The sequence below is a fragment of the Neolamprologus brichardi genome, chromosome 20 (genome assembly GCF_056152115.1).
Source record: "Neolamprologus brichardi isolate AB-2024 chromosome 20, ASM5615211v1, whole genome shotgun sequence".
NCBI lineage: Eukaryota > Metazoa > Chordata > Actinopteri > Cichliformes > Cichlidae > Neolamprologus > Neolamprologus brichardi.
This window is the reverse complement of record NC_142123.1, coordinates 1,916,115-1,942,148: the sequence shown is the minus strand read 5'-3', so window position 1 is coordinate 1,942,148 and position 26,034 is coordinate 1,916,115. Positions and strand designations below refer to the sequence as shown.

The 26,034-nt window shown below is 42.6% G+C and overlaps 3 protein-coding genes across 7 annotated transcripts; 1 reads left to right on the top strand and 2 right to left on the bottom strand.

Annotated features, from left to right (window-relative positions):
• Nucleotides 1-11,175: 11,175 nt before the first annotated feature.
• cbx5 (chromobox homolog 5 (HP1 alpha homolog, Drosophila)) lies at nucleotides 11,176-15,257 on the bottom strand. The gene is made up of 5 exons (XM_006785669.3): nucleotides 15,122-15,257; nucleotides 14,412-14,588; nucleotides 13,836-14,061; nucleotides 13,522-13,622; nucleotides 11,176-12,947 (listed from the first exon to the last, which is right to left on the bottom strand). The coding sequence occupies exons 2-5, from the start codon at nucleotides 14,540-14,542 to the stop codon at nucleotides 12,806-12,808; spliced, it is 600 nt and encodes a 199-aa protein (XP_006785732.1). The 5' UTR covers nucleotides 14,543-14,588; nucleotides 15,122-15,257; the 3' UTR covers nucleotides 11,176-12,805.
• A 553-nt stretch (nucleotides 15,258-15,810) lies between these two features.
• On the top strand, nucleotides 15,811-19,510 carry hnrnpa1b (heterogeneous nuclear ribonucleoprotein A1b). 2 transcript variants are annotated; one of them, XR_015717050.1, is made up of 11 exons: nucleotides 15,811-15,958; nucleotides 16,480-16,596; nucleotides 16,712-16,858; nucleotides 16,943-17,153; nucleotides 17,245-17,397; nucleotides 17,482-17,535; nucleotides 17,616-17,732; nucleotides 17,816-17,947; nucleotides 18,024-18,091; nucleotides 19,211-19,277; nucleotides 19,367-19,510. XR_015717050.1 is itself a non-coding variant. In XM_006785672.3 (10 exons), exons 1-9 carry the CDS (start codon nucleotides 15,944-15,946, stop codon nucleotides 18,077-18,079), a joined length of 1,002 nt encoding a protein of 333 aa, XP_006785735.2. In that variant the 5' UTR covers nucleotides 15,811-15,943; the 3' UTR covers nucleotides 18,080-18,091; nucleotides 18,256-18,565. The 2 variants fall into 2 exon arrangements, 1 of the variants encoding a protein (XP_006785735.2); XM_006785672.3 differs by lacking the exons at nucleotides 19,211-19,277; nucleotides 19,367-19,510 and adding an exon at nucleotides 18,256-18,565.
• On the bottom strand, nucleotides 19,455-24,219 carry nfe2 (nuclear factor, erythroid 2). 4 transcript variants are annotated; one of them, XM_035905495.2, is made up of 4 exons: nucleotides 24,081-24,219; nucleotides 22,540-22,618; nucleotides 22,283-22,420; nucleotides 19,455-20,890 (listed from the first exon to the last, which is right to left on the bottom strand). In XM_035905495.2, exons 2-4 carry the CDS (start codon nucleotides 22,585-22,587, stop codon nucleotides 19,622-19,624), a joined length of 1,455 nt encoding a protein of 484 aa, XP_035761388.1. In that variant the 5' UTR covers nucleotides 22,588-22,618; nucleotides 24,081-24,219; the 3' UTR covers nucleotides 19,455-19,621. The 4 variants fall into 4 exon arrangements, with proteins under 4 accessions (XP_035761388.1, XP_006785733.1, XP_035761387.1 ...); XM_006785670.3 differs by lacking the exon at nucleotides 24,081-24,219 and adding an exon at nucleotides 22,708-22,831; XM_035905494.2 differs by lacking the exon at nucleotides 24,081-24,219 and having other exon boundaries at nucleotides 22,540-22,672.
• Nucleotides 24,220-26,034: the final 1,815 nt, after the last annotated feature.

Here is a 26,034-nt window from a genome sequence, read left to right as displayed (position 1 = left end):
TGTCTCTTTTGTTTCTTCTTCCTGTGAAAAAAAAAATCTGCTGTTGTCACACTGACACAGGGCTGCACTTTCACATGTGCACCCTCTACAGTCAAGGCCGGGAAGTGCCTTTGTTGTTACATGAGAAAAGATACAAACAGGAAGGCCAATTACGGCTCAGCAGTCATCTATCTGTCAACCATCTGACAGGAACACAGCACAGCCAAATATATGGCTGCCCCATAAATCACTGCATCTCACTCTAACTAGCTTGTCTTGTATGAGTAATTAGTAGTATCATGCAGAAGCATTTTGGCGTCCCGAAATACCATTAGATCATTTTCCTTTTGATTTTCAGTCACTTTTCTCCAAAACCCACACACTCAAATGGCCAAATGTTCCTGAAAATTATATGCATAAAACTGATTTAGGAGGCACTCAGGAAATCGATCATGCAACAGAATCGTTTAATGTTTAAGGAAGGGCCTTATGATTTGTGGATGTTGAAACAGAGTTCATATTCCACATTTAAAGATTAAAAAGAGGACCTTGTATTTTCATAGTGAGCCCTAACCGCCTCGTACCCCCTTTGCAGTGGTCCCTCCCCGAGAGCTCCATTGCTATTGCAGATGCTTTATGATGGGCAATTTAGCTTCAGCTGCTATCTGAGCCATCTCAGGAATGGACGCGCTTAGAATCAAGTGCAATAAAGCAGGGAGGGAAGTGGGAACTAAAGGGGGGGTGGGAGAAAAACAAAATGCAGAGGCAACAAGCTCGTCTGGACAGCGCCTGCAAACAAAAGGGTTTTTTTTTCGGGGGGTTGGGTTTGCTGTGGATGCACACAAACACAAACATTGATTTCCCAGGCGTTCGGCTAGACAAGAAAGAGCCATACCTGTTTGTTATCAAGGGAGCCTCCAAACAAGGCCGAGCCTGTCCAAGCAAATATCACGTTTTCTGCCTGTTTGTGTGCGTGCACGTCTCAGAGAGGACCAGTCTGAGTTTGAAATAGTGGGAGTGAGGCCTTTGTGTGGATATTTTAGGCCGGTCCTGCCTATGCGACACACCTTCAAAGTGTTGTCTGAGGCGATAGGATTTAGGATAGAATTACATTTAGGTTAAGGTTAGGGTAAGGGGATACAGAATGCATTTATGTCAACGAGAAAAGATGGAAGTGCGAGCGTTTGTGCGTATGTGTGTGTGTGTCTGTGTAACGTTTAGTCCTCCACACTGGCTCGGCTTTGTTGAGTCTGCTGAGCCCCAGGAAATCTCCAGAGACAGGGAGACAGATTTACACCCTTCCCCCTGAGAAGGCTTTAATGCCTGGGACCCAGCAGAGCTATGGAAGGGTCCAAGAGCAGTGAGTGGAGACCAGGGTGATGAAACAGATGGAGAGAAGGGAAGGATAAAGGGAGAGAGGAAGGATGAAATACGGCAGAAACCGGGACTGCGATATCGATGGAATGCAACATTGCTGAAACTTTGCTTGCCGCCCTTCGCCTCTGCTCACACAGCCTATCTCTCTTTCTCCTACACACAAACACACACACAGACCGACACACACACAACACACACACAACACACACACACAAGGGGATGCCATAAATCTGCCAGTGAGCACTGCTGGGATAGAGACACCTAAGACAGGCCTATGCTGTGTTTGGAGAGAATGCAGATGTACCTGCCTCCAGCACATCATCCTCTGTCCCTCTTCCTCTCCTTCACTCTACTCCTCTCCACCCCTTCTTTTTATCCTCTCGATCTCTCTCCACAGTTCTCTGTCTCATGTTCTTAACCCCTTTCAACCTTAACTCAGTTCATCTCCCCTCCACTCGACTTTCTACACTCCCTTCCCCTTTGGTCTCACTTTAAGAAGCGAATCTCTTCCCACTTAGGATGAACAAAACCCTTCAGCCAAGCCCGAACGCCATTGTTGGGCTGAGACGAGACTGATTCAGGAGACAGACAATAGCTCAACCAGAGGCGTACACAAATCTCTCGTTCTGCATTGCCTATGCATCGCCTTTTGGGGGAATAATGGTAATGAATACACTGTCTATACAACCTGTTTGCTGCAGTTCGTCTGTCTGAGAGCCTGTATACATCATCCGGTGACAGGTCTAACTACCTGCTGAGTGATACCTGATGTCCTCAGATGGGCTACATTCACATGGTCTATCCACCTCTACATGATATGTCTGGGATAAAAGCAAACAGGGGACATCACAAAGAAGCATGAAACGAGTTGAATAGGTTTCATATTTGCTCACAATTTAAAAATGGCAACAGCAGGTGTGTGTATTGAGGGGATCTATAAAAGGTATCTTTGTTAGTCTGACAGCCTAATATCTTGAACAATAGCAAGTGCTTCATACCATCTGTACCATAGCCCCGATGGCCTCCAGACAAAACAGACTTAAAAACACACGCGCACACTCCCACGTTCACAACGACACATTAACACCTATGCCTTGACATTATCACAACCGGGCCTCGTGCAGCCTGGTCTCCTAGCTAAAAACAAGGACTCAAACACAGGCGCGCACACGTAAACATACACTGTCCAAAGAGATGTGGCCTGTGTGACCTGATTTACAGCGGAGTAAACGATTTAAGCCGCACATCTCACTCCAACACCTAAACACCTGACAGGCCTCTCATAAATAAAGCTGACTAGAGACTCCCACATAATTTATACCCTGGCTATCTCCTAAGCTAACATGTAACAGGTCTCCACTCCATATTTCACCACCCGGAGCTCGACATTCACTGGAAAAGATGGACATGCAAAAGTGAGTCCAGAAGAAGGGGGCAAGAGAACTTCAAAAGCCGAGGAGAAAGGTTTGGATTTGGGGATGCGGTATGGAGACTGAAGCTCTCTTGATCTCTACTAATATATGTGTGTGTGTGTGTGTGTGTGTGTGGGTGTGTGTAGGTGTGTGTGTGTGTGTGTGTGTGTGTGTGTGTGACCCTGGCCTAGGGCGTAGCCTAAACTAGCCTAGCCACCCCAGCTCAGATCAAGGCCCACAGTCAGGAGTTCCACTTCTGCGTCTCTCATAAATCGTCCTGCCTTTGTCTGATCTCTCTTTCACTGGCTGAAACTTATCCTCTTCCATTAAGGGTGATGGATCAGTAGCTCTCAAGGCGTTCGAGACTCTGAGGTTACAGGTCCTTGTGTAGATTGTGCTCCACACTGCAAATGTGAGAGGCATAGACACAACCTTACACCGAACATGCAACATGAGTAAATTTTCACGGCAGAGATTGACACAGACGGAAGTGTCTGAAATATTTTTATAACACCTGACAGTGATTTAAAGGAGTTACAGTATGCATTTACTTTTCTTGCAGTTTCATGCTCTTATTTGTCAGGTAGCCCCGCCTAAATGTGACAGCATCAGTGCTCCCTCTGGTGGCCGCGACCTGCCATGATCGCATAATAATGTTTACTCTGAAACAACGTGCAACTCTGGGTTTTTTTTTAAAAAGTAGCTCTTAAAAATTTTGATTAACACTCCATCCGTTTGTTGTATCAAACAACAGGTGACAATAACAACAAACTAAGTGACAAATGTAACAATTTGTAGTTATTAAAATCTATCTAGTGCTGATTTAAGACCGTTGCTAGAAGTGGAACAACAATGTAATTACACCAATAACAGATGAGACAGAATGCAAATCACGAGCCTCTCCCATCCAAGCGACCTGGCTGTGGCTGCTTTCCAGGGCGTGAGAGATAATTGAATAGTTTGGCAGGAGACTTCACAAAGCCTCTCTCCACATGTTTGAACAAGGACCTCACGACCAGCAGCTGCTGTGCGGCGCGTCTGTGGGCGGGCGTGTTTACTTTAAAAAGCTGGGAAGCAATAACACGTGAAAAGTGTTTTGTTGTGTTTTACAATGGTGGCCGATGAAAATGTTAACAGCTTCAAAAAATCACTGCAGAGTTTTGAAACGTCGAAATTTCCTTCATATAAACGGAGCTGCTTAAATGAGGCTTTGTTTGCAGTTTTTGCAGTGACGCTTAAATCTGCACCAACGGAAAGCACAGAGACACATTTATTCTTATTATATTTTAATGCGTAGTATTGTTTGACGGAGGGTGCTGTTACTTCACGTTGAAGCTGTTGAGTGACATTGCCCCCAGCTGGTGAGAGTAGGACACAGCAGCGGTGAATGTGAAGCTGCAAATGATTCACATAGTGAGGCACACGTGTGAGGTACAAATGGACTGTTTTATTTATTTATTATTTTTATTGTGTGTGTGTGTGTGTGTGTGTGTGTGTGCGTGTGTGTGTGTGTGTGTTCCATGGCGAGGAGAATGCGCATGCGCGTATATCGGGTGAGAGGTGGCCTTTTGTCTCGGAATGTCGGTCGCCTGCGCTTGCGCGTTGCTTCTCCGGCCATCGTAGGCGCATAAAGCCTGGTAAATTGCACCAGGGCAATAAAATGGCAATAAAATGACAACAACAGTGCATTAATCCATCACCAGGGAGCGCTGAAGGTACTGTAAAGAGCTCTGGCTGGAGTCGGAAATGATTTCTAGGTTTATCAGTTCAGTGGCTGCAGCGTCCATTCAGCTTGCCAGGGGGCAGTGAGGAGCTGGGAAGTGCTGCGATTCTCCTTCCCACTGGACTAGGCTTATATTAATAATCGGGCAGGTTTTTAAATAAATAAATAAAAAATTACAAAATGTAGCAACTTTGTATTGAATGGTCTCCCTTCTTTTAATTAGAAGACAGCTTTAATGAAATGGAGCTTTTAACTTGCAGGAGACCGATAAAAAAAATTCCCAGCTCCCTACTTCTCTCTGCCTGGCCTTATTTGGAGCAGTATTTTCCATGCCATGTTCTCACAGGGAGGCAGGGCTTCATTGTTTCAGTGGTACAGCCCCTCCAGCCTTCAGCCTCCTCTCTGGCTCCCCGTGGCTCCTGGAGAAAGAGAGCTTTATTTAGGAGCACCTGGATTTATGTGGAGGAACCAAAAGCAGCAGGTGATGGAAACCACTGGCCCAGTAGGCTGGCTGTGGCCAGGGGGTTCTGGAAGGTAGTAAGTGGGCCCTGTGGGTCACACTGTCATTTCCTGTTTCTCTACCCCTTTGCTCTCTTTTTACTGTCTTTCTATCCCAGCCTGCCTTCATCTACTGCCTCTACCTTCCTGCCAGGATCACTTCCTCCAATAGGAAACAGATGAGTTGCTCAGAGTCTGAGGTGGCCGTGATTTGCCCTTCCCATAATCAAAGCAACACATCTGACATAGATTTTCACATAGTTGGGGCTAAAACATGCCGTTAAAGATGGTGTTTTTAGGTAATGCAGCCTTATTAACAAATATGATCAAAAGTTATTTTTCATGGCCTGTTAAAATCCAAACAAAACCATTTTAAAAGAAGATTACCTGAGGTGAAGCCATTCTTTTCAGAGTTCAGCTTTGACGCTTAACCACTGGTTTCGCGGCGTAGCACCGACACACCTTTGATTTTGCACCTACACCTCAGGTCGTGTCAGACATGACAACTGAACATTTCACAAAATAACCTCTGAGCGAGCGTATTGTAGACTTTTAGACCTCCGCTCCCCAGATGAAACCACTAGCCGGCAGCTATTCCACAGAAACAGCAATCTAAACTGAACCAGGTGTGCACATGCTGCAGTGGAGAGGTCAAAAAGTGGGAACACATGATCCACTCTTTCTTCTTTCCTTTTTCCTGCTCTTCTTCCATTAATGATTGCTGCCTGGTTGAAAGAAAGAAAGAAAGAAAGAAAGAAAGAAAGAAAGAAAGAAAGAAAGAAAGAAAGAAAGAAAGAAAAACATCTGCACTAAAATAGACCATTAAACCTTCCAATAACACTTATGTAATGTGTAGCTCCGTGTATGGCAAACAGATTTCAAACCAGGCAACACAAGCACAGTGAATTTGTGTGTGTGTGTGTGTGTGTGTGTGTGTGTGTGTGTGTGTGTAAAGTGGTGGACAGACAGTACAAAGTAGGGAGACAGGACAAACAGCCTACGCTGTGGAGAGACATCTGTTTGGTCTGCTCTGCGCTCTAGAATCTCTCACATCGACTGGACCCCCGTCACGCTGCTCCGCCTCGGTTTATTTCTGGCCAGCAGTTGAGATGAAGGACTCAATGTTTAGACACGAGCTGTTAGGATAAATTGTCCCGTGCGCGTTACAGATCCCGCAAGTAAAGCCCTGTATCACTGCGCCCTCAGAAGTACGACATCCGGGACACATTATATTTCACTAAGATTCTGCAATGAATCAGCGCGCAGTCCGTCCACCTCTATTTCACTTAGTTTTATTACAAATGTGTTTACTGCTAATCAGTGTAATGGACTGGACCGAGAGCACTTGAATGTGTGTTTAACTTATATATTCTGTGAGCCTTGGGAGATGACAGGGTCCTTACAAGGATGGTGGTTGTAATGTTGAATTATAAAACCTATTCAAGAACCTGTCAAGAGCCCCTTTATCCTGTGTGGAGTAACATCTATGCCTTCTTTTATATGTTAGATTTGTTATGGAACGTGGCTTTATAAAGTATTTATCAAGGCTTTATAAGCCACTAAAATTACAATCGGTTCAGGAGCCACCTCCAGCAGCAGGGCAGCCCGTGTTGTTGAAAGCTCTCAATCCTAAGGCCCGGCTGAGCCTCGCAGCATTTTAAGTTCTGCCAGAACTGTTCCTTGTGGATCAGTTAATATGAACCTCCACATCTCCTGCTGAAATAAATACTACTGTGGAAACTGTGGGGATTTCATGGCCTCTCTGAACTCTAATCCTTGATGGAAATAGAAAGGACTGAAACTTCACGATCATTTGGCTCACTGTAATATGTGTAAACTTCTGCGGTGGACAAATGTGATTTTTTTCCCTTAGTCTAAGAAAATGAGCCTATTGCAGCTGGGCCCTTTTCACTTGGTTATAAGCCTTGCATACTATTACCTCAGACATATAATGCTTCACATTCATATACATGGTAACATTAGATAGTTTATGGCTCTGTATTATGTCACGACTGGCTAAGGCTGGGAGAATGTTGTGGTCAGCGGCGGGTCAAAGACTGTCAGGGCTCTGAGCTGGCAGAAAGCCAGGCTCAGTACGTGTTTGCCCTGAATGTTAATGGATTAACGCTCACCACACATACAGCCAGACTGGGAAACTCAAGATGACTTTTTACGTGAAAGGCCGCCAATAAGTCGCCATCATAAATTCAGGGACACATGCTGTCTGTGCGACCACGGCAGTCAGGCATGTTCCCTCCGGGAGGCCAGGGCTGAGGGACTCTGTGATGGAGAACGGGGGAGCAGGTGGGCTCTGTGTTGGCTGACCTTGCCTCTCGAGCCCCGCACGATATGATCGGAGCACGCCGGCAGCTGTGGCCTTGTTTTAAAGCACCCAAGGTATCATGTAGAGCAGGTACAGCAATGCAGCATTCTACAGCCTACTGTCACATTACCCTTAACCGCTTAAGATTATGTCTTCATACAGTGTTTTAAACTCAGACCCTGCTGATTCAGCACTTTCCACCCCTAGTGAAGCCCATTGTGTTACGCAATTTTTCTCTTAATTGCTGCAAGCGAGTAACTTAGGCTTGTCTAATGGGAATTTCTGCACGGCAAAGAGAGCTGCTGTTGCACTGCTCAAACGCTCTGCAGCGACAGCCACAATCTCTATGTGTAATTTAGCAGCAGGGGACAATGAGATAATCTTGCAGGAGAGCCGATACTCCCAATTTAAAATCAGTAAAAATGCAAAGTTTTTTCTTTTTTTTTAGGAGCTCCACTTAAGCTGTGCTGTAAATAAGAACTCAGTTCGAAGCACGTAACTGTTGCCTGCCTTCACAGGGGGTCATTTTCAATCCACTGATGGGTTCACAGCAGATTTCACTTCAAAGTTTCACATCCACTTTGACAGTAATGCACTCCATTTTTCCTTATTATTTTGCTATTGCACTGCGAGCAATTAGGCATAATTATGTCAGTGGGTGATTTCTAGCAGTTTACTGAAGGAGTGACTTACAAGCAATCGTTAGCAGCAGAAGGGTTTTTAAAAAGCTGAGAAAAAAAAGTGACACATGCCTGAACCCCCCCCCTCAAAAATAAAAAAAATCTTATTCTATAGTGGGTAAAACACTGTGCTGTGGCTTCCTATGATTTTCTGTCTCCAACAACCCAGGCCTCACTGAACGCCTTCAATCTTTTGTGCTCTCTCTTTCTCTTCTCTGCAAATTAATTTATGGTCTAATTACAGGACAAGCCTCCAGATATGAAGGAACACAAATCACTGGTCCTTACCAGATGGCAGAAAAACGGCACAGGATAATTGAAAATCTAGAAGTGGATCAATATTTAGAAGCCCAAGGTTACACGAAGTATGACACTACTATTAACATGGAAATATGATGCATTACATCCACAGGCAAATTGGCTCCTCTTTCTATTTGACGGTGAGTGAGTACTGACTGATAAGCTTCTAAATAACAAAGATGCAACACTAGCTTTGAACTATTAGAAGCTCAGCTGCTGCTGCTGCTTAGACGCGTGCACGTGGCCTCTCGATGCACTGCACCACACCGCTGCAGTCTTACAGTGGTACCTGTGGCCACATGTGCAGCATATTTGCTGGTCGGAGGTATGCGGAGCAGGTCTCCTTTATAACGAGCCGTGTACCCTGAAAGCTCAAAGCCCTGCCATGTCACCGACTACCTCTGGCTTACCCCACCCTTCTCCTGCATTTACCTCTGGCCTGTTAAAAATGATATCAGCTCATGGAGGGCAAGCATTAGCATTTGCATTTTATTGGAGGAACAGAGATTTAGAGCAGAGGATATATCAGCTCTGAGCAGACAGAATTAGTTAACAATGCATTACCTGCCTTTTATGGCAGCTATAACTCTTTCCCCCTGGTGGGGAGAGGAGATGAAGGGAGGAGTGTTGGGGAGGGGATGTGAAGGGGTGGTGGTGGCGGTGAAGGGGAAACACAGCCAGCAGTAGGTTGGCGGTGAGAGCTGTGGAGCAGCACACGGGTGGGGGGGCATTTAGAAGGAAGAAGCTTTGTCTGTGGTGCTTTACTGCGCATTAAGTGTGATGGGCGCCCAAATTAGAGCATCACGCCGCAATCACCTTCACACAGATCAGTGCGCTTCGAGACGCCGCCGATGCAGTCGTCGCTGCAGACATTTTTATCTGATTGGATCAAGGAGGCGCAGCTGTGTCTACATGATCACAGCACAAGTAAAGGCCTCATCAGATTACACCGGCCTGTGTGATACTTGTGACTCGCGACGCTTTGTCTTGTTTTTTTTCCCACAATTTTTCAGTTTTGCTGAGACTGACAGAGGAAGGTGAATCTCTCCTCTTTTTGTGCTCACGTTATCTCCACGAGCGCACGTTTGTTTGTTTGTGGCATCCCTGAGCAAGCTGTAACTCTGATGAGGCCCCACTGCTGCAGTCCCTTTCCTCACCACAGCTGCACAGTAGCTCCCCCGACGCTCATTTAGTGCAGTGTGCAGCGAGACGGCCCACCTCTGCTGTGGACAGTACCCTGTGGAACTCATTTGCACCAGAAGTTACTAGCGGGGGGAAGTATGTTTGAAGTGCAGAGAGGCTGTTGAGAATAAATAAATACATTTACACCAGAATATGATTCCCATGGCAAAAACAGCGTTAAGGGTTTTATAAATTTTATATATTACAAATGTCAAGTTGCACTTCTTTGCAGCATCAGAAATCTGTGTCCTGAAAAGCCAACACTTTCTAAGCATTTCAAGCTTTGATGGAGCTTTACACTTACATCCTTCTGATCAAATACCCTCTACGCTTTACTTTACTGTATTTGCCACACATAGTCACCGGAGCCTCTTGTTAATGCACAATGTCTTTCCCAACCAAACCCATGCTGGCCTGGGTTTGTGAGCAGACAGCTCCAGGCTCCATAAAACAGCCTGCTGCTCCCTCTCTTTGCCCAGCTTAATGGTCCCAGGGGCTGGATATTTACTAGTGACCTTTGCATTCCATTTGGAGTGTAAAAGCCTTTTTGCAAGGAAAATTCCATCACTTTAGACGTAGCCAAGCAGCACAGTGTGTGTGTGTGTGTGTGTGTGTGTGTGCATGTAAAAAAGAGTTGCTATAAAGGGCAGCAAGAAAGAAAAAGATGGTGGTGCGAGAAGAACAAGACTACACCTTCACTGCGGTTTATGACTAATCTTGCAGCTGGTCCATAGGAGCGACATTATTCTTACCTTATATTATATACCATATATATTTTTTAATAAAAATTAACAACTCGTATTGTAATGCACTTAGTTATTTCATAATTTGTTATGGTTGCCAGACAAAGGGAATTATAATTTGTTCTCACATGCTTAGAGTCTGGTTTTAGCGTAGCTTCGACTCCCTGCTTGTGTTTTTCTTTGAGTTTCAAGTAGAAGAAAAAAAAACTCCACATATTGCAGCGATGCATATTTGTTTTTATGGCTGCATCATGAAATTGAAGTGGATTGCTTCAGTGGCCTAAGGGTTTAAGGCACCAACCATGAATGAGCCATAATAACTGAAGTTTCTATCTAACCTTTATTGTGTGCTATTCCTTCATCTGTCTTTCTTGAACATTAATATGAGCACCAAAACAAAAATGAATTGGATTTTTGTTTTATGTGTTGTGAGCCACTTTAGATATAGATAAAGTATCTTAATTTAATTTAACAGATGTTTTAATCAGCTCTATGAGTTGGGGAGATGTGGATGGCTTCAGCAGAAATGGTAAACACACTGTGAATCCCTGGACCTCAAAAAGCTGCATAAAAATCCATAAACACCTATTTATGACTTGTTCATGTGAGCGACTTTAAGAGTTTGAACTGTGAATGACTTGCATAAAAATACCTTTACTTTTGGATTGCTATTGATTAACAGCACCATCTGCTGGGGAAGAGCAGCCATTGCTCTTTAAACCTTTAACGGATAAAAAGTCGTTTCACTTTGAAAAGAAACAAGCCCCTGTAATGATACCCATCATGTTATCCAGTCAAGATGGTGATTTTCCCTCAGGTAGGAAACTTCCTGATATTAAGTTACAGTTTACCTCCATAACAGTTCTTACAAGTTATGTTCAAGAAATTTCTCGTATTATTTTCTGACTTGAATGCTTTGTGAATGAAATATTCAGCCTAAAATAAAACCGACAGCAACTTTAACACTGAAAATGTTTATTAAAGGGTGCTACTGTACACATACTCACAACATTTCATTCACACAAGAAATAGTCTACATTTTAAAAATTCTGCACTGGCAAAAAAAAAATTAAAAAAAATTAAAAAAATAAAATTCAGAAACCGAATACTTGTCATTAAAGGAATCGACACCAGAAGGATCATCTAAGTTAATATCAAGGGACATAATTTGTGTATGGTACATATGAAAAGGGGAGAGGTGCACAGCCTTCATTCACAATGCCAATTAAAGCTAAAAACATGATTAAAATAAAATAAAAAAATAAAATAAAACAGATTTTATTCGGTAGACACGAAACATTTGGTCCCAAGAGTCCACGCTGGAGCACAACAGATCAAACTGCAAAGCTGACATCCATCTAGTGTATAAAAGCCTGGAGGTGCTTTTCAGGTCCCAGAAAAGAAAGAAGAAAAAAGTAAGTAAAATAAAAGAAATCTTAAGCTAAGAACAAATAGAGTCAACACAAGAGAACCCAGGATGTGACCAATTCAGTTCAAAGCTTGTTTTAATGTTTGAAATTATGGCAATGTCAATAACCATTTAACATAAAAATCAAAAGATGACTAACAACAACTATTAAAACCACAGGGTTGTCATAGGGATTGGTCACACATTCGAGGTTTACATCTTTTGGCCACAAGGTGGCAGACCCTAATGACAGGCACGAACCCTGGCTTCATTTCACTTGGATACATAGAAGATTGTCAGACTTGAACACACAAAAAAACCCAAAACAAACAAAACAAAACAAACAAACAAACAAACAAAAAAAACCCCACACTTATTTAAAAGGGAAAAAAATCTGCATAATTGGTTTTACTGTCCTTTGGGTTAGCTGTTGGTGTGGTAATGTATATTTGTATAGACCGGTATATTTGAACGTGAAAATAAAACTTTGTTATTAAAAAAACAAAACAAAACCCCACACGCAAGACAAAAAACAACCCACCACTACATTATGAATTACATTATGTAAAAACTGAGTAAATCCATCCCGGCAGGCTTTACAGCAAGACAAATGAGAAACCTATGATATCGAAGTTTTTCCTTTTAAAAGGAAGCGATTATGCAGTCAGGAAAGTGCGGCGGCGGCGGCTTCCTGACTTTAAAAAATAAAAAATGTTTCCATCCTTGTGGTGTCAGCTGGGTTCTTAAAAAGAAGAGGTACACCGTTTATAGCTAATTAAAAGTTGTGAACCCACAAAGGTTAACACAGCCTGTACCAACTCTGATTTTCAACACTAACATAATCGTATCCTGTAAGCACTAAAACAATGTGTTAAAAAAAATGTTGTTTTTTTTTTTGAAGAAAGTAAAGAATACAAAGACAGAATCGTATAAACTCTCCCCAGTAGCATATCACCCATGTCAACTACAGCTTCTCCTCCTGAATGATGGATCCTTTTTAGTAGTCTGGGCCCGTGTGCTCCAATGAGGCTTGGATGGAGATAACACAGTGTCCAAAATTTGTGTGTGTCATTGCTGGACATGGTAAAAATTGAAGGTTGGGAGTTTAGGATGTGAAAAATGTCTGACTCAAGGTTGTCCCTGCAGTGAAGAGGTCCCGTTTCCTCCTGAGGCGATACACTCACGCACTGACTGCATCCTTCTCCTTCTTGTCACTGTCTTCGTGCCAGGTGAGACGTTCCTCATAGAAGGCTATGACAATCTGTGGGCACTTATGATTGGCCTCCTTTGCGAGCACGAGATCGGCCTCATCGGAGTCTTTCCTGGAAAGAGAAAGTTTCAAATTACCGCTTGGGTTTGTGTCTTTGCACAACCAAGATTTTCAAAACACTTGCAACATGCAAATTTTGTCCAACTAGTTAAAATGTAGCATAAGATTTCACACATTACATTAATTACATGGAGTGCATTTAAATTCCATCTGCTGCAAGTGATTATTAAAATGATAACTTACAAGAAATTAAAAGAAATTTGAACTGTACAGCTTTCTGTGATAAATTAAACTACTATTAAACTACTACAACTATTATCTGACGTTAACCCTTAAACAGGCCTTGACCAAGGATGAGCAACAATGTACTACCCTTATCCCTCAAGATATAAATATGCAATTACATACCATAGGCCAGCTAAGCTATAAATGCTGCTAAAGGAAATTTACAAATAGAAATATCAGAGTGTAAGAAGAATGATGTCAGTACAGCCTGCATACAGCAGAAGAACTGCCTGCATCTGAATGGTTGTGCATGTAAGAAGATTTCTAACATTAGGTGCATTTATTGATCGATTTCACACAAAAACTAAAGGCAAAATTAAATCAAGACTCTCAGAACCTACCACTTCATAAGAAACATGAGGTCTCCACACGAGTCTGTTGCTCCAATGATCTTCTCCGGCTCAAGTCCTCTCTCAAAGCCGCGTGCGACTAGAATGTCATCCTGAAAGACCCCGAACAAAATTACTTTAGAAATCTGGACTTTGTATTAAACTCTTGAATTTACACCAGCTGTCTTTAAATGTAAACAGGCTCAGTTTCCACACACCTTAGATAAATGTGTTGTGCTACCTTAATGTCAAGTATAAAAGGAAGCCAAATGCAGCACATTTCAAGTTCTAGACATCCTGCTTCTGCAGCCAAAAATAGTTCTTACCTCTTTTTTCTTCTTGGGCTTACTTCCACCTTCCTCGTCATCATCCGAGCTCCTCTTCTTTGAGCTGCTGGAATCTTTGGAGCGTCCAGAGGCGGCCGTGTTTGATTTGCTGGCCCCACTGCTGGGTGTGGAGGTCCCGCCACTGCTTTTCTTGTAGGTCTTCATGAATTCTGAAATAAGCTCAGGGCAATCCAAATTTTTCTCTGGTTCCCATGTGTTGTGCTTGCTGAGAAAGAGCACAGAGCAGAAAAATCAGTGCAGCCTTAATGCACCAGTTTGGATTGGAAACTGCATGATATGCTAAAAATTTTGAGATCTTGCAATGTTTAAAACACTATAATCTAATGTTCCTTTCATGGTCATTACTGTGCTTTAGATGACAGCATCTGTGTCTAAGAGAGCTGTTCTGTTGTGCACTGGGTGCATCTTGGACCCGAGTGTTAATAGCAATCTCCAATAACCTACCTACTCCAAAATGTGACCAACTGTTTACAACATTTAATTTTAATAGAGATTCAAAAGATTTTTGACTATGGAGGCTAGGACCGTTGTTAGTACATTTATTTAATTACTTACTCCGAGTATCCCTTCCACTTTAGGAAGAACTCAACCCTTCCTTTCACCACCCTCCTGTCCAGCACTTTTTCCACAACATATTCTTCCTCATCAGAGGATGAAGACTCTTCTCCGCGAGACTTTTTGCCCATGGTAAAGTTTGGTGCTTAACACAACGCGGTTGCAGGTGACACTTCCCTGTTTAGAAAGAACGGAAAAGCTCGCGTTAAAAATATTTGAGTTTTGATCGCTCTCCCACTAGCTCTAGTTAATAAAAAACGCACCCATTTTTTAAAAATAATGGCTACACAGCCACATCACTCCAATCGCAAAGCAGCTACAAATTACAGATCGGTAACACTTTAACATTAGCTAATTAGCCGCGGCTAGCAAGATTGTTATCATATTTCAACGAGAGGCTTAATATCGTCATCGTTTGTTTAATTGCAACATGCAACGTTAAAAAGGCCAACTAAACAGTGCAGCTAAATATCCAGATCGCAATGTGCTCGCTAAATCGGTGAAAAGTCGGTCACTGTTACTACAAAAACGTACAGATAGCAAGGACGACGGCTACTAGCTGAATGGCGCTAGCAGCAAAGCAAATGAAAACTTGCTACAGCAGGTAGCCTGCAAGCAACCGCTAAATCGAGCTAAACAACTATGCTATCGAACCATGCGCCCATATCTACAGCGGCATGAAACTCGATATTGCAAAAATAATGTCTTACTCTTCTGGAGGTCCCAACCGTCGATCTGTACCCGTCAAACCCTGTCTTTGTGGAGGAGCGGCGAGGCCAACCTTTCAGCTACTTTAGCAGCTAGCACAACACACACACACACATACACATACACACAAAGGTGCTGTGCGCAAAAAAGCGCGCGTTAAAAACGCACAATAACTGACCCGCCCCTCAGTCAGCTGATGATCTTCATATGAAGTGGTTGAATGTGCCTCTATCGTGTTTTTAAGTTTATTCTGTAACAATTTGGAATATTTTTATCTTAATACGTGTGCACTCTGTATAGAAAATATTTTTCTTTGATAAGAAGGTGTGTATGTTAATGTGGGAGGTAGGGCTATTGCTGTACAAGGCTGCTGTACTTCCGCCCACAAATCAAAAAAGGAATCATTTACGGTTCGTATGATGTTTAATCTAAAAAAAACTGACCATCTTCCTTGTGTTTTCCAGGAACATAACTTAGCGAGCTGTGCCCACTGTATACTTACTGACTTAAAGGCGTTATACACGACAGACTCGATACCTTCTTGAAATTTTCCTTTTCACATACAACAACCGTAATCCCTTTTTTCATTGTCGTCATTGCACGCCAGGTGATTGGATGTTGGTAATGATTGATTCTATGTGGCCCAATCAAAATTGAATCACTGCGGACGACAAACTGCAGCGGGAATAGCTGCCCAATTGCCGTGCGACAGGGGCGTTACCGTCGCTATTTATTGTACTGTTGAATAGCAGGCTACGCTCGTCTGACGCAGATCTCGGCTCTTCGCAAGTTACACAACACGTCTTCAAGGCTAAATCTGCAACATGTCGAGAGAGAGTGTGAGTACTGGGCTCGGGACTACTGCTCTGTTATTGCATGCGTTGTTTTATGTTAGGGAAGGTAGGAAATATGAAGTTGCTGCATGCTTTTGATTCGTAGTACAGTCTCCGGTTTGGGTCGTAGCTGTATTGAAACGCCGCCATTTTATAGCAGCCAGGCCTCGTGGCCTTTTGTTCCTGCGGATGAGCTGCAGTGGAAATTTAGGACTTTGAATCAACATTTACGATGGAAAATCACGCTTAAATGCAACACGCAATTAAATCACGGCCAAATATGACATATAAGTACTTCTAATATTTGCCCTATTCGCTGGTCTTTCAGCGGTTTTGCTAACGTTAATGGCGGCGGTGTGTCCCTCCTCCACACGCCCTGAATTTAAATAAGGGGAGAGGGAAGGATGTATGTAGACGGTGAACAGCATTAGTTAATACTATCAAATTAGAGTTATGGTGGTATTACATTAAAGGCAACATTGGAGGAGCTAATCAGATGTTATTGCATTGCTTTGTCTATTGTATAGGTCCCACGTGAGCCGGAGCAGCTCCGCAAGCTGTTCATCGGAGGTTTGAGCTTCGAGACGACAGACGAAAGCCTGCGTGCTCATTTTGAGCAATGGGGGACTCTTACAGACTGCGTGGTAAGTCGGGTTTCATTAAAGATGTAGTCTTGTTTGAGTGGTCATGATTCTGCAAGAATGTAGAGCATGTTGGTTACTCTATGTATGAGCTAATCCAAAAGCATTTTTCTTTCAGGTCATGAGGGACCCCAACAGCAAGAGATCCAGGGGTTTTGGCTTTGTAACATATTCATCAGTGCAGGAAGTTGATGCTGCCATGTCAGCCCGTCCCCATAAGGTCGATGGAAGAGTGGTAGAACCGAAACGAGCTGTTTCCAGGGAGGTGTGTAACAACTGGATGAGGTGCAGTTGTTCTTGCATTCAAAAGGCGCATAGTGATTACAATAACAAATGTCTTTGATTCCAGGACTCAAACCGACCAGGAGCCCACATAACTGTGAAAAAGATCTTTGTTGGAGGCATCAAAGAAGACACAGAGGAGTCACACCTGAGGGATTATTTCCAGCAGTTTGGCAAAATAGAGGTCATTGATATCATGACTGACCGCAACACTGGGAAGAAGAGGGGCTTTGCCTTCGTTACGTTTGACGACCACGATTCAGTTGATCGGATTGTCAGTAAGTGCAGACGTTGACTTTTTTCCCAGCTGCATGTTTTGTCAGACTTTTGATTGTTGGCTAGCTTGTTTACAAAAAATTCTTTCCACAGTCCAGAAATACCACACTATCAACTCTCACAACTGTGAGGTGAGGAAGGCCCTCACAAAGCAGGAAATGCAGAGTGCGGGAATGGGTATGGGAATGAGAGGAGGTCGCAACACTGGTGGCAGGCCCTACGATTACGACCGGGGCTTCAATCAAGGTACGGCTTATTTTGTTGATAGTTGTTGATAGTGGAGTGATTGTTATACTGTGTGATAGCTAACCTTATGATTATCTTATTTAGGTGGCAGGGGGCGATATGGAGATGGTCCTTACAATTGCAACGGGGGTGATGGTGGTGAGCATGGTTTTGTTGTCTTATTTTCTTTGCTTTTCTTAAATTCCACAGTATATTTTAAGGCTGTCTTATATTTTTAGGCTATGGAGGCGGACCTGGTGGTCCTGGTGGCTATAATGGAGGTAACCGTGGTTACAATCAGGGCTACAACCAGGGTGGTGGATATGGAGGAAACGGTTATGACAGCAATGGTTATGGTAAGATGATGCCATTACACTGCCTTTTACTAGAATTGTAACTTGCTTGAGGTTGACCAATCCTACGAACTCTGTAATCACAGGCAATTGTGGTGGTGGTGGAGGCGGCGGTGGCGGCAATAACTACAACAACATGGGCCACTACGACCCCCAGGCCTCTAACTTTGGCCCCATGAAGGGCAACTTTGGTGGTGGCGGCGGCGGCAGGAACTTTGGTATGAGTTCCCAGACTTCACAAGTAGATGCTTTTATGTATGCCGACCTCTTGTTTTGACTTTTTTTTGCTTCCAGGTGGATACGGAGGCTCAAACAACAGCGGCTATGGTGGACGTCCGGGACGATTTTAAAATGACAAAGTGGTAAGAGCTTGAGAGCATGCCTTAAGTCTCTTTTTAATGTAAAACAAGAGCTTGTGGTGAGCAGGGAATCATTGAGTGCAGATAACCTTTAAACAAATTCACTCTGGATGTCAGGTCACAAAGTCAGTGCACAGTTAACGATGTTGTTCCGTATTGTTCAACAGGACTGAGTACTTAGGAGAGGAGAGCAAGGAGAGGAGAGCAAGCGAAGTGACAGGGCAACTGCAGGTTTACCTCCTAAATCTGCTCAGCCTATGAGTTGTGGCAGGTTACAGCTGCTGCAAGAAGAGATGTACAGTAGATAAATCATGGAGGGCCTTCATTTAAACATTTTGTCTTATGTTTTTCTTTTTTCGTCAATTGTGTTAATGGAAAGCAAGCATTCCAATGAGGTTTTGTGTAGATCTTTAAGTCTGGTTTTTATTTGTAACTGCATCAAATCAAGCTGAAATAAACACCTTTCAGTTTTTTTAACAGTCTCGTTAGCCTTTTCAGTGGTTTTGGGAAAGGGAGGGTTTACTATTAGGTGAAAATGGGTTGAGCCATAAACATCACAAGGTGGCCGTGGAAAGCATATATCCGTGTCTCCTACATGCTGGCTCAGGTCGGTGCATATGCAATACTGGTTAAAGGGCGGGCAAAGAAATGGTGCGCAAATGCCATCATCAGAAAGAGCCCATCGCTTTGGTACAAGCTCTGCCCTGATTTCTGCAAAGATCACCTGGAGAATGCTAGCTTACATGCAAAGTCTATGAGGCTAGCCATGGAAGCAAGCTGAGGGAGAGAAGTAGCAAAACCATCGCCAGGATCATTGAAGCAGGGGAGAGTGAGAACAGAGGCCTGAGTCTAGCAGGCAGCAGCTACCAAAAGGCTTAAGTGCTGTTTGTAGGTAAGACCAGACTTCTCAACTACTGATGGTATATCTTGCATTTTGTCATGTAGCTGGTAGTGAGATATGTAGCCCAGTAATAATTTAATCAAGTTTTATGACCATTCTACTATTTGACTTAATTGGCCTCCAATTGTGCATTGAGGCCCAAACATATTGCATGCTATGAAATAAGCAAATATTTTGTATTTTTGGGGTATTGTTTTACTTATAGTATTTCTATTTTGTAGGTAGGTAGGGTAACGAGACATGGACCCCAAAACCTGGCCTCATTTCTGTGACAATGGTTTTTGCCAGGTACTAACCATTACTACTTCTAGACACATCTATTTTTTATTTATTTAATAAAACATTTGAATTAATGTGGTTTTCTCTTCTCCCCACAGGTTGGCTGAAAATTCATGCTGGTGCTCAAAATATTTTAAGAAGGCTGCTGTGCAGTTTTTATTTTTTTACTTTTTTTAATAAAGTGTTTGTATAAAAACAAATCTGGTTTCATTCATTAAAAGAACATGAACAGTGTCCATTAATACATTTATGTGAAGCTGAACCTCATTCTTATGACAACTTCCTGTATGACTCGGTCAAAGTCGGTACAATCGGGTAGAACGTTCTCCAGAGTAAGGAAACTCCCCAATTCTTCAGCATGGCTCTCTCTTCTGCATTGTGTGAGGTACCAGATAAATTTTACCATCCGGTGTCTGCTGTAAAGAATATTCATCTATCGAGTACGGTTGTCCATCTTCATCTCGCAAATGAGAAAATACTTGGGTGTAAAGATCTGTGAGACGACATTTAACGAATGCCAAGCTGCGCTGGAACTCGAGCCTTTCTTGTGCCAGGTGTTCCCTTTGGGCCTGGAGCTGATTCAGTTCTCTTTCAAGGTGAATTATGCTTTCGAGTTTCCTCTTCCTGCAGTTCTGAGCTGCGACCTTGTTCTTCCCCCTTCGTCGAATGTCCCTGACCAGTGCTAGTTGAGCATCTGTCAGAGTGTACTGTGTCAGGAGCTCATTGAAGTCATCGACAGGTAGATTGATAATCTTATCCATGGGGAAGGGGATCTTCAAAGCTAAGGCCCGCCGCTCGTCTCTGCTCAGGGGAGGGGTAGAGATGCTTCCTTGGGGTTTTATGTACATGTTAAGGTGTGAGCTTCCTCTGCTGGACATTGCAGAATCATTGTATAGGTCACTAAAGGCTGCAGCCGAACCCTGGAGTTTCATTGATCGAGGAGTACTCGGCTGTGGCTGAGATAAAATGGGTTGGGCTGAAAAATAAGACGGATGTGCACCTGAGTGTAAATATGAGTGAGTATGATTCTGATAATCCGCTGAGTAATGGAGGTGGGATCTTCTCGTGTGCTCAGTCATGCTGTCTGGTTCGCCATCACTATATGCCATTCCTATGTCTACGCTTTGGTAACCTGGAGCGCCACCAACAGGATTATCTGGAGAGGCCAAAGGTGGACTGGAACCCAGTGACAGACCAGAGTCGGACTCCAGGTCATCGCCGGAGCGAGTGTGTGCATTTTGTCCATGTACTGTCCACTGCATGTGCCCACGTAGTCCCTGAGTGAGACACGCATTGGTTCTCCTGTGCCCTTGATTGACACCTGACATGTTTGTTTGCTCCCTAAGGGGCACAAAAGATTGCTGTGGGTGAGAGGAGATGGGGAGTATTCTCTGATTGAGTTCAGAGTTTCCATACATTGTTTCTGTGGAGGTGCCTAGACGGTGACAGGTAGGCACCTCTTCGGAGTAAAATCCATTGTAAGCGTCAGCGGTTCTCAGCTCACAAGCAGCAGGGGGCTCCGAGTGGGGCTGAGCCATCCCATACTCTCCCACAGAAGCCATGGGCTCCATGGTTTGGTACTGTGTTGTCTCATAGGAGTTTTCAGTAGGGACTTCGAACTCCTGTAAGAGAAACACCCACTCATGACTGACAGGTTCAAAGATATGTCACACTCACAACAGTGAAATGACTAAAACCAATTAAATGTAAATAAGACCCCATGAGATAATCATTGTCTGTTTTTTTAAAGTTTATCTGGTTTGCTATACAAGAAGGTTTGCCCCCACTTCAACCCACCACCCATAGAATATGAAGCGCTCTTAAAGATGCGATCAGGTTCCACCTGGAAACAGAACGGCTATTGTGCAGTACAGGCGGCCACTAGCAATACACAGCATGCCCCCTTTCACAATCCTCCTATCCTGCAATCACTCAAATAGACCATTGTTGCCCATCTCACCTGGATGTATATTAGTTTTTCAACAAGTGTCACATGAAATCTGTTCAAACAAAGATATTCTGTCATCTATGAATCACATTAGTCCTACTTTCAACTTAAAAGAGAATAACGTCCGTGTGTTACAATGAGAAAAGACGCACACTTGTTCCTGCAGTGAGAGGGTTTTTATTTATTTTCTTAACCCACTGAGTTGCAGTGGGATCCTTATATTGCTTGCTATGCCACTGACTACAACACAGACTCAACAAAATATATTTTCCTTCCTCGGAGCTAAACAGCTGGCAGAGGACTTTTTTCATTGAAGCAGCACTTTCTCCAAATATACCTTTGGTGACTGTGGCCAAAGAGCTCAATTTGAATTCATCTTTTCACAGCACTTGTTTTAAGAACAACTGGCTTTTCCAGATGTTGCTCTGTACATTATAGACACTGAGTTGAGACATTGTGATGAGGTTGCAGGTAATGCTTCCTTCCTGATGACTCTGCAAAGGCCCTGTTCCAAACACTGTATAGTGTAATGCTGCACCACCACTCCTGCAACAGCTAAGCTTGCACCCTCTTCAGAGTCATACGGGAATTTTGTACTCAATAGAAGAGGCGTTCTAGTTTTCACTTTCTTTTTTATTGCTCTACCTTTCACAGCTACTGTAAATCCCTAAACACAGCTGTGGGCTTGACTTCCTCTGACATCTTTGTAGCTATCTGCTTGTAGACACTTAATAGCCCATACTGTTATAAGTAAAAGCATAAGTGTTAAGACTGTTCAGCTATTTTGGTCTTTTCTTGAGTTCAGATATCTCATCAGGTTCTTTTTACTTTAAAAAACCAATTAATAAGAGAAGATAATCAAAGCAAAATAATGTGAGAGTTTCTGTTATATCATGTTCTCATTTTGTTCTCATTTATTTATTTATTTAGTGACTGATTTATTCAAATTAAACCCGAAACTCCATGATAATGTAGCATAAAAAGTTGTGATGATGATAAAGTAAGGTAAAGTAAAATTCAGCATTGTTTTTTGCAGTGCTCCCAGTGTATTTGGTGCTATAGTTACCTGCAGCTCTGTGATGGCCATCAACTCCTGCCAAGCCACATCCATCTCTGTGTCTTGAGGAGCTCCATGAGATCTCACTCCAGGGAAATTAGTTGGCATGGGCACTCCCCCACACAACTTGCCTGAAGTGGCTGCTACCTTTTAGAAAAAGAAGAATTTCTGATTTGTTATGTGGATTTAAAAAAAATTATATTTATATGGACGTATCTATTTTACATGTTGAGGTTTGTGTTTTCATGCCTTGTAGACGGTCCTACCTCACAGGTTCTCCTCAGAGGGAGAACATAGTTGGCTGTGGAACACATTCAGGAGACGCTTTTGTTGCAAAAATTCAACCTGGCAGAGAAAGACAAGAGCATGTCATGAAAAAAATATTACACTGAAAAAGAAGGAAATTCAGAAAAAATCACCAACAACGCATTTACTCCATTGACTCGTGCGTATAGGCGAACCGTTCAGTCACACCACTCCTTCAAACACAAATTCCTGATGAGTCTTTAGCACATTACACATATGTGCTAAACAGATGACTGTTGGGGTGTTGTAAAGGTTCTGTTGGGCTACATAAAAGGTTCAGTTCAGTTGAGATGACTCCTCCCATCAGCTGTCTCAGGGTGCAGCTATGCCTACTGCTGATAAGACAATCTGCGGGAAAACAGCGTGCTCTATAAGAGTAACGGGGGCCTGGTGGCAGCTTTGGAAATGTTGGTGCAGGGCTAACATGTTTCCAGTAATGGTTCTCTCAACTCTTTTAAATAGGATAGACAGCATTGGTCATTTTTTATGTTTGATAGCTGTTTGCTCAGTCATTCAAAACCCAGTTAGGGTTCTGAATGGGACATCACTTCTGTTAGACCACTATAGTCTCTATCTGTTGACTGAGACTCTTTATATAACAATCTTTATCTGTGCTGACCCTGTTAAAAACACAAATACTGAAATTATAGTGGGAATATTCCTTGACATTGTGGTTGATGACTTAAAGCTTTTTTTGTGGGCGAAAATTATGATCATCATCTTATTTCATCCGTGCAGTGGAAAGGTCATTTTTATGAATAAAAATAATTATTTTTGAGCAAGCAGCAATTTTTTCATCAATTAATTTTCATCCCTGACCACTTTTCCTTATAGAAAGTGGTCAGGGAATTTATACTACTAATTAAAATTAAATAATTTAGGTTAAGTTAGGCTGTGTCTGAGGTACCGCAGATCACAGTTTATTTCTTTTAGCCTTCGTAGGATCTGCAATTCCCTGCATTAAATAATTTTACTTAGATAGTCCAAATGTGATATAATCTCATAGTTTTCTTTCTTCATCTGCTGGACTTTTCTTCATTTTCCATTTTTTATTTTAATGAAACATTTAATACAATGTTTCTGACCTTCAAAATCAAACCACATGCATTTAACATGCAAAAAAAAAATGTTTGGAGAGTCTGAGTAAGTCTGTTTGCAATTGCGTAAATGTCCTGCAACATGGAATTAAAAGTATCGTATTCTGCTTTATCCAGTCCTCTGTTGGTGGTGAGTTGCTTAAGGCTCCTTCATGTACAGAAGGAGTTTAAATTCAAGATTAAGAACTAAATGAAAAGCAAAAATATTATCTGAAATGTCAAAAACATAAAATCTAATTTAAAAAAAACCCTTTAGTTTACTCTAAATGTATTCTTCATTCAATACTCTCATAGCATTGTTTTATGTTAGGCTTTTTATAAATCGCAAAAACTATAAAAATAAATAAAGCTTTAAAAAAGCAAAGTCTAAAAAATCAACAAAAGGAAGATATGAATGAACTTACCTGAGCAACATTCTCTGCGTCTTCAGCTGGTGGTGAGTTTAAAAAAATCAGATGTGAAGAACAATCCTGGAATTACAGGCAAGAAAAGTTCTGAGTGGTGCTGTCGCGGTGTTACTCACTTTTAACAGATCACAAGAAGTAAAACACATGAGGCCTCCTGCTCTATCTCTTATTCAACTGTGAGTCTCTCTTTCTGTTCAGCTACACATACAGCCGCCGGCATAAATGGGATGGCTCAGTGCAGACAAACGCAATCTTCCTGTAAAGCACCCACACCACAATTTTTTGCACTCTTGTATCCTTAATAGCACACTTGCACCCCAACCTCCAAATTTCCCTTTTGCCCACATGACAAACCACAAACCAACAGTCTGGCACATAACACGGCAATCATTCTGTCAGTCCACAGTGAAGTAGGTAGATGTTTACAAATATATAGCTAAACAATGTAAGCAATTCTGATTCTAATTGTGTAATGACAATACACATAAAAGGATCCGATTAAACAACTAAATGTGAGAGAAAAACTAGCGTATGATTATCTCTGTCCCGGCCAAACCGTACAAGAACAATGTCCTTTCAAATCCTCCCAAAGGAAAGGTATGAGGAGTGTGATGTGGAGCACCTGGAGTCAGAGCCGGCATTGCAGTGAGGGCCCTGTTAAAGCAGGGGTGGGCTCGAAGGCAGGATTGAGACTTAGTTTAGCAGAGATGGAATGCACACCCTCCAACAGGTAAGAAAGACTACATTGTTCCTCTATCTGGCAGAGCAACCGCCAAGGGAGAGAGAGGAGCAGGGGGAGAATGGAGGGGAGCGTGTCTTACATAGCAAGTGACCATTACAATCCTTAACAAAAAATCCCCTCATTGCCCTGATCTGCAGCGCTGTGAACAGTGAATTCACAAAGGCTGTGTGTTATAGAGAAACTGCCCCATTGTGCAAAACTTTTCACACAATTCCCGATGATAGAGATGCATATTTATCGTGTTGTAGAGTAATTCATATTTATTGTGTTGTAGTGTGTGTACAGCACTGGCAGCCTCACAGTGACAATGATGATTTTGGAACCAATCTGGGCCATATTAAATATTTGGCATCTTTCTTCCTCTGTTGCAGACCCCTTGCCGCGTACATTGTGTACAACACAATGGTTAGATTCGTTCGTTCATCGATGGCAGCGAATCACTTGAAGCTGTTATTTCAGCTTCTGTGTCAGACGCATATGTTAATACTTTGTATAGGATTCAAGTATTTGTTAAAGCAAGCAGAAGTAAACACATGCTTGGAGAACTGCTCGCAGAATTTCTCAGAAATGTGAATCTGAAAACCGATGTCACAGTCATTTCTTTCCTCGCACTGTATTGAATTAACTTGTTAAACAGAAAGCGGGAAAACACACACAGACACACACACACGCACGTCTATCTATCATCGTACTAAACATTTTAAATGAACATTTTACACATCTGCACAAACATTCAGAGAAAAGTTGTAAATGTGATGATAACTAAGTTTGAGTTAATTAATGTAACATTAAATATACACTGATGGGCTACAGTTACACATTTTATTCAGCTGTACATTCACAAGCTTTGGGAACGTGGATGGTTTTGTATGGCCCAGTATAATATCACATCCCACTGAGACATAAATCACAGTGTTTTCTCATTGTTCTAAGATGGAAAAACTAGGTGGCTGACTAAGTCAAGAAAGGTGAATGTCTACCAGGAATCAAAGAAGGGACTTCCCAACCCAAGTTCCTAGCACCCAGCCCCTGACTCAACCACTGCCACAGCATGCCAAAGAGCACCCTGTTATTACTGCAACCACAGTGGTTTTGAATCTGGACACAGTTCCCAGGTCAACGCCCACATTCCCTGTTTGTGTTTGTTTGCTTCAATTAGTCTTTGACATCTCTGCTTTCCAGCTTGCCTGAACCTTTCATGGCTGTCAG

Bases quoted from the DNA above. Each gene is read 5' to 3' on its own strand.
- hnrnpa1b (XM_006785672.3), top strand. The intron at 16,859-16,942 runs GTGTGTAACAAC...CTTTGATTCCAG, and splicing joins AACGAGCTGTTTCCAGGGAG to GACTCAAACCGACCAGGAGC. The intron at 17,536-17,615 runs GTGAGCATGGTT...TTATATTTTTAG, and splicing joins TTGCAACGGGGGTGATGGTG to GCTATGGAGGCGGACCTGGT.
- cbx5 (XM_006785669.3), bottom strand. From the start codon at position 14,542: ATGGGCAAAAAGTCTCGCGGAGAAGAGTCTTCATCCTCTGATGAGGAA. The intron at 13,623-13,835 runs GTAAGAACTATT...GGGGTCTTTCAG, and splicing joins AGCCCAAGAAGAAAAAAGAG to GATGACATTCTAGTCGCACG. The intron at 12,948-13,521 runs GTAGGTTCTGAG...TTCTCTTTCCAG, and splicing joins CTCATGTTTCTTATGAAGTG to GAAAGACTCCGATGAGGCCG.
- nfe2 (XM_035905495.2), bottom strand. From the start codon at position 22,587: ATGTGTTCCACAGCCAACTATGTTCTCCCTCTGAGGAGAACCTGTGAG. The intron at 22,421-22,539 runs GTAGGACCGTCT...TTTTTCTAAAAG, and splicing joins CTCTGAGGAGAACCTGTGAG to GTAGCAGCCACTTCAGGCAA. The intron at 20,891-22,282 runs GTAACTATAGCA...TTTCTCTTACAG, and splicing joins TGGCCATCACAGAGCTGCAG to GAGTTCGAAGTCCCTACTGA.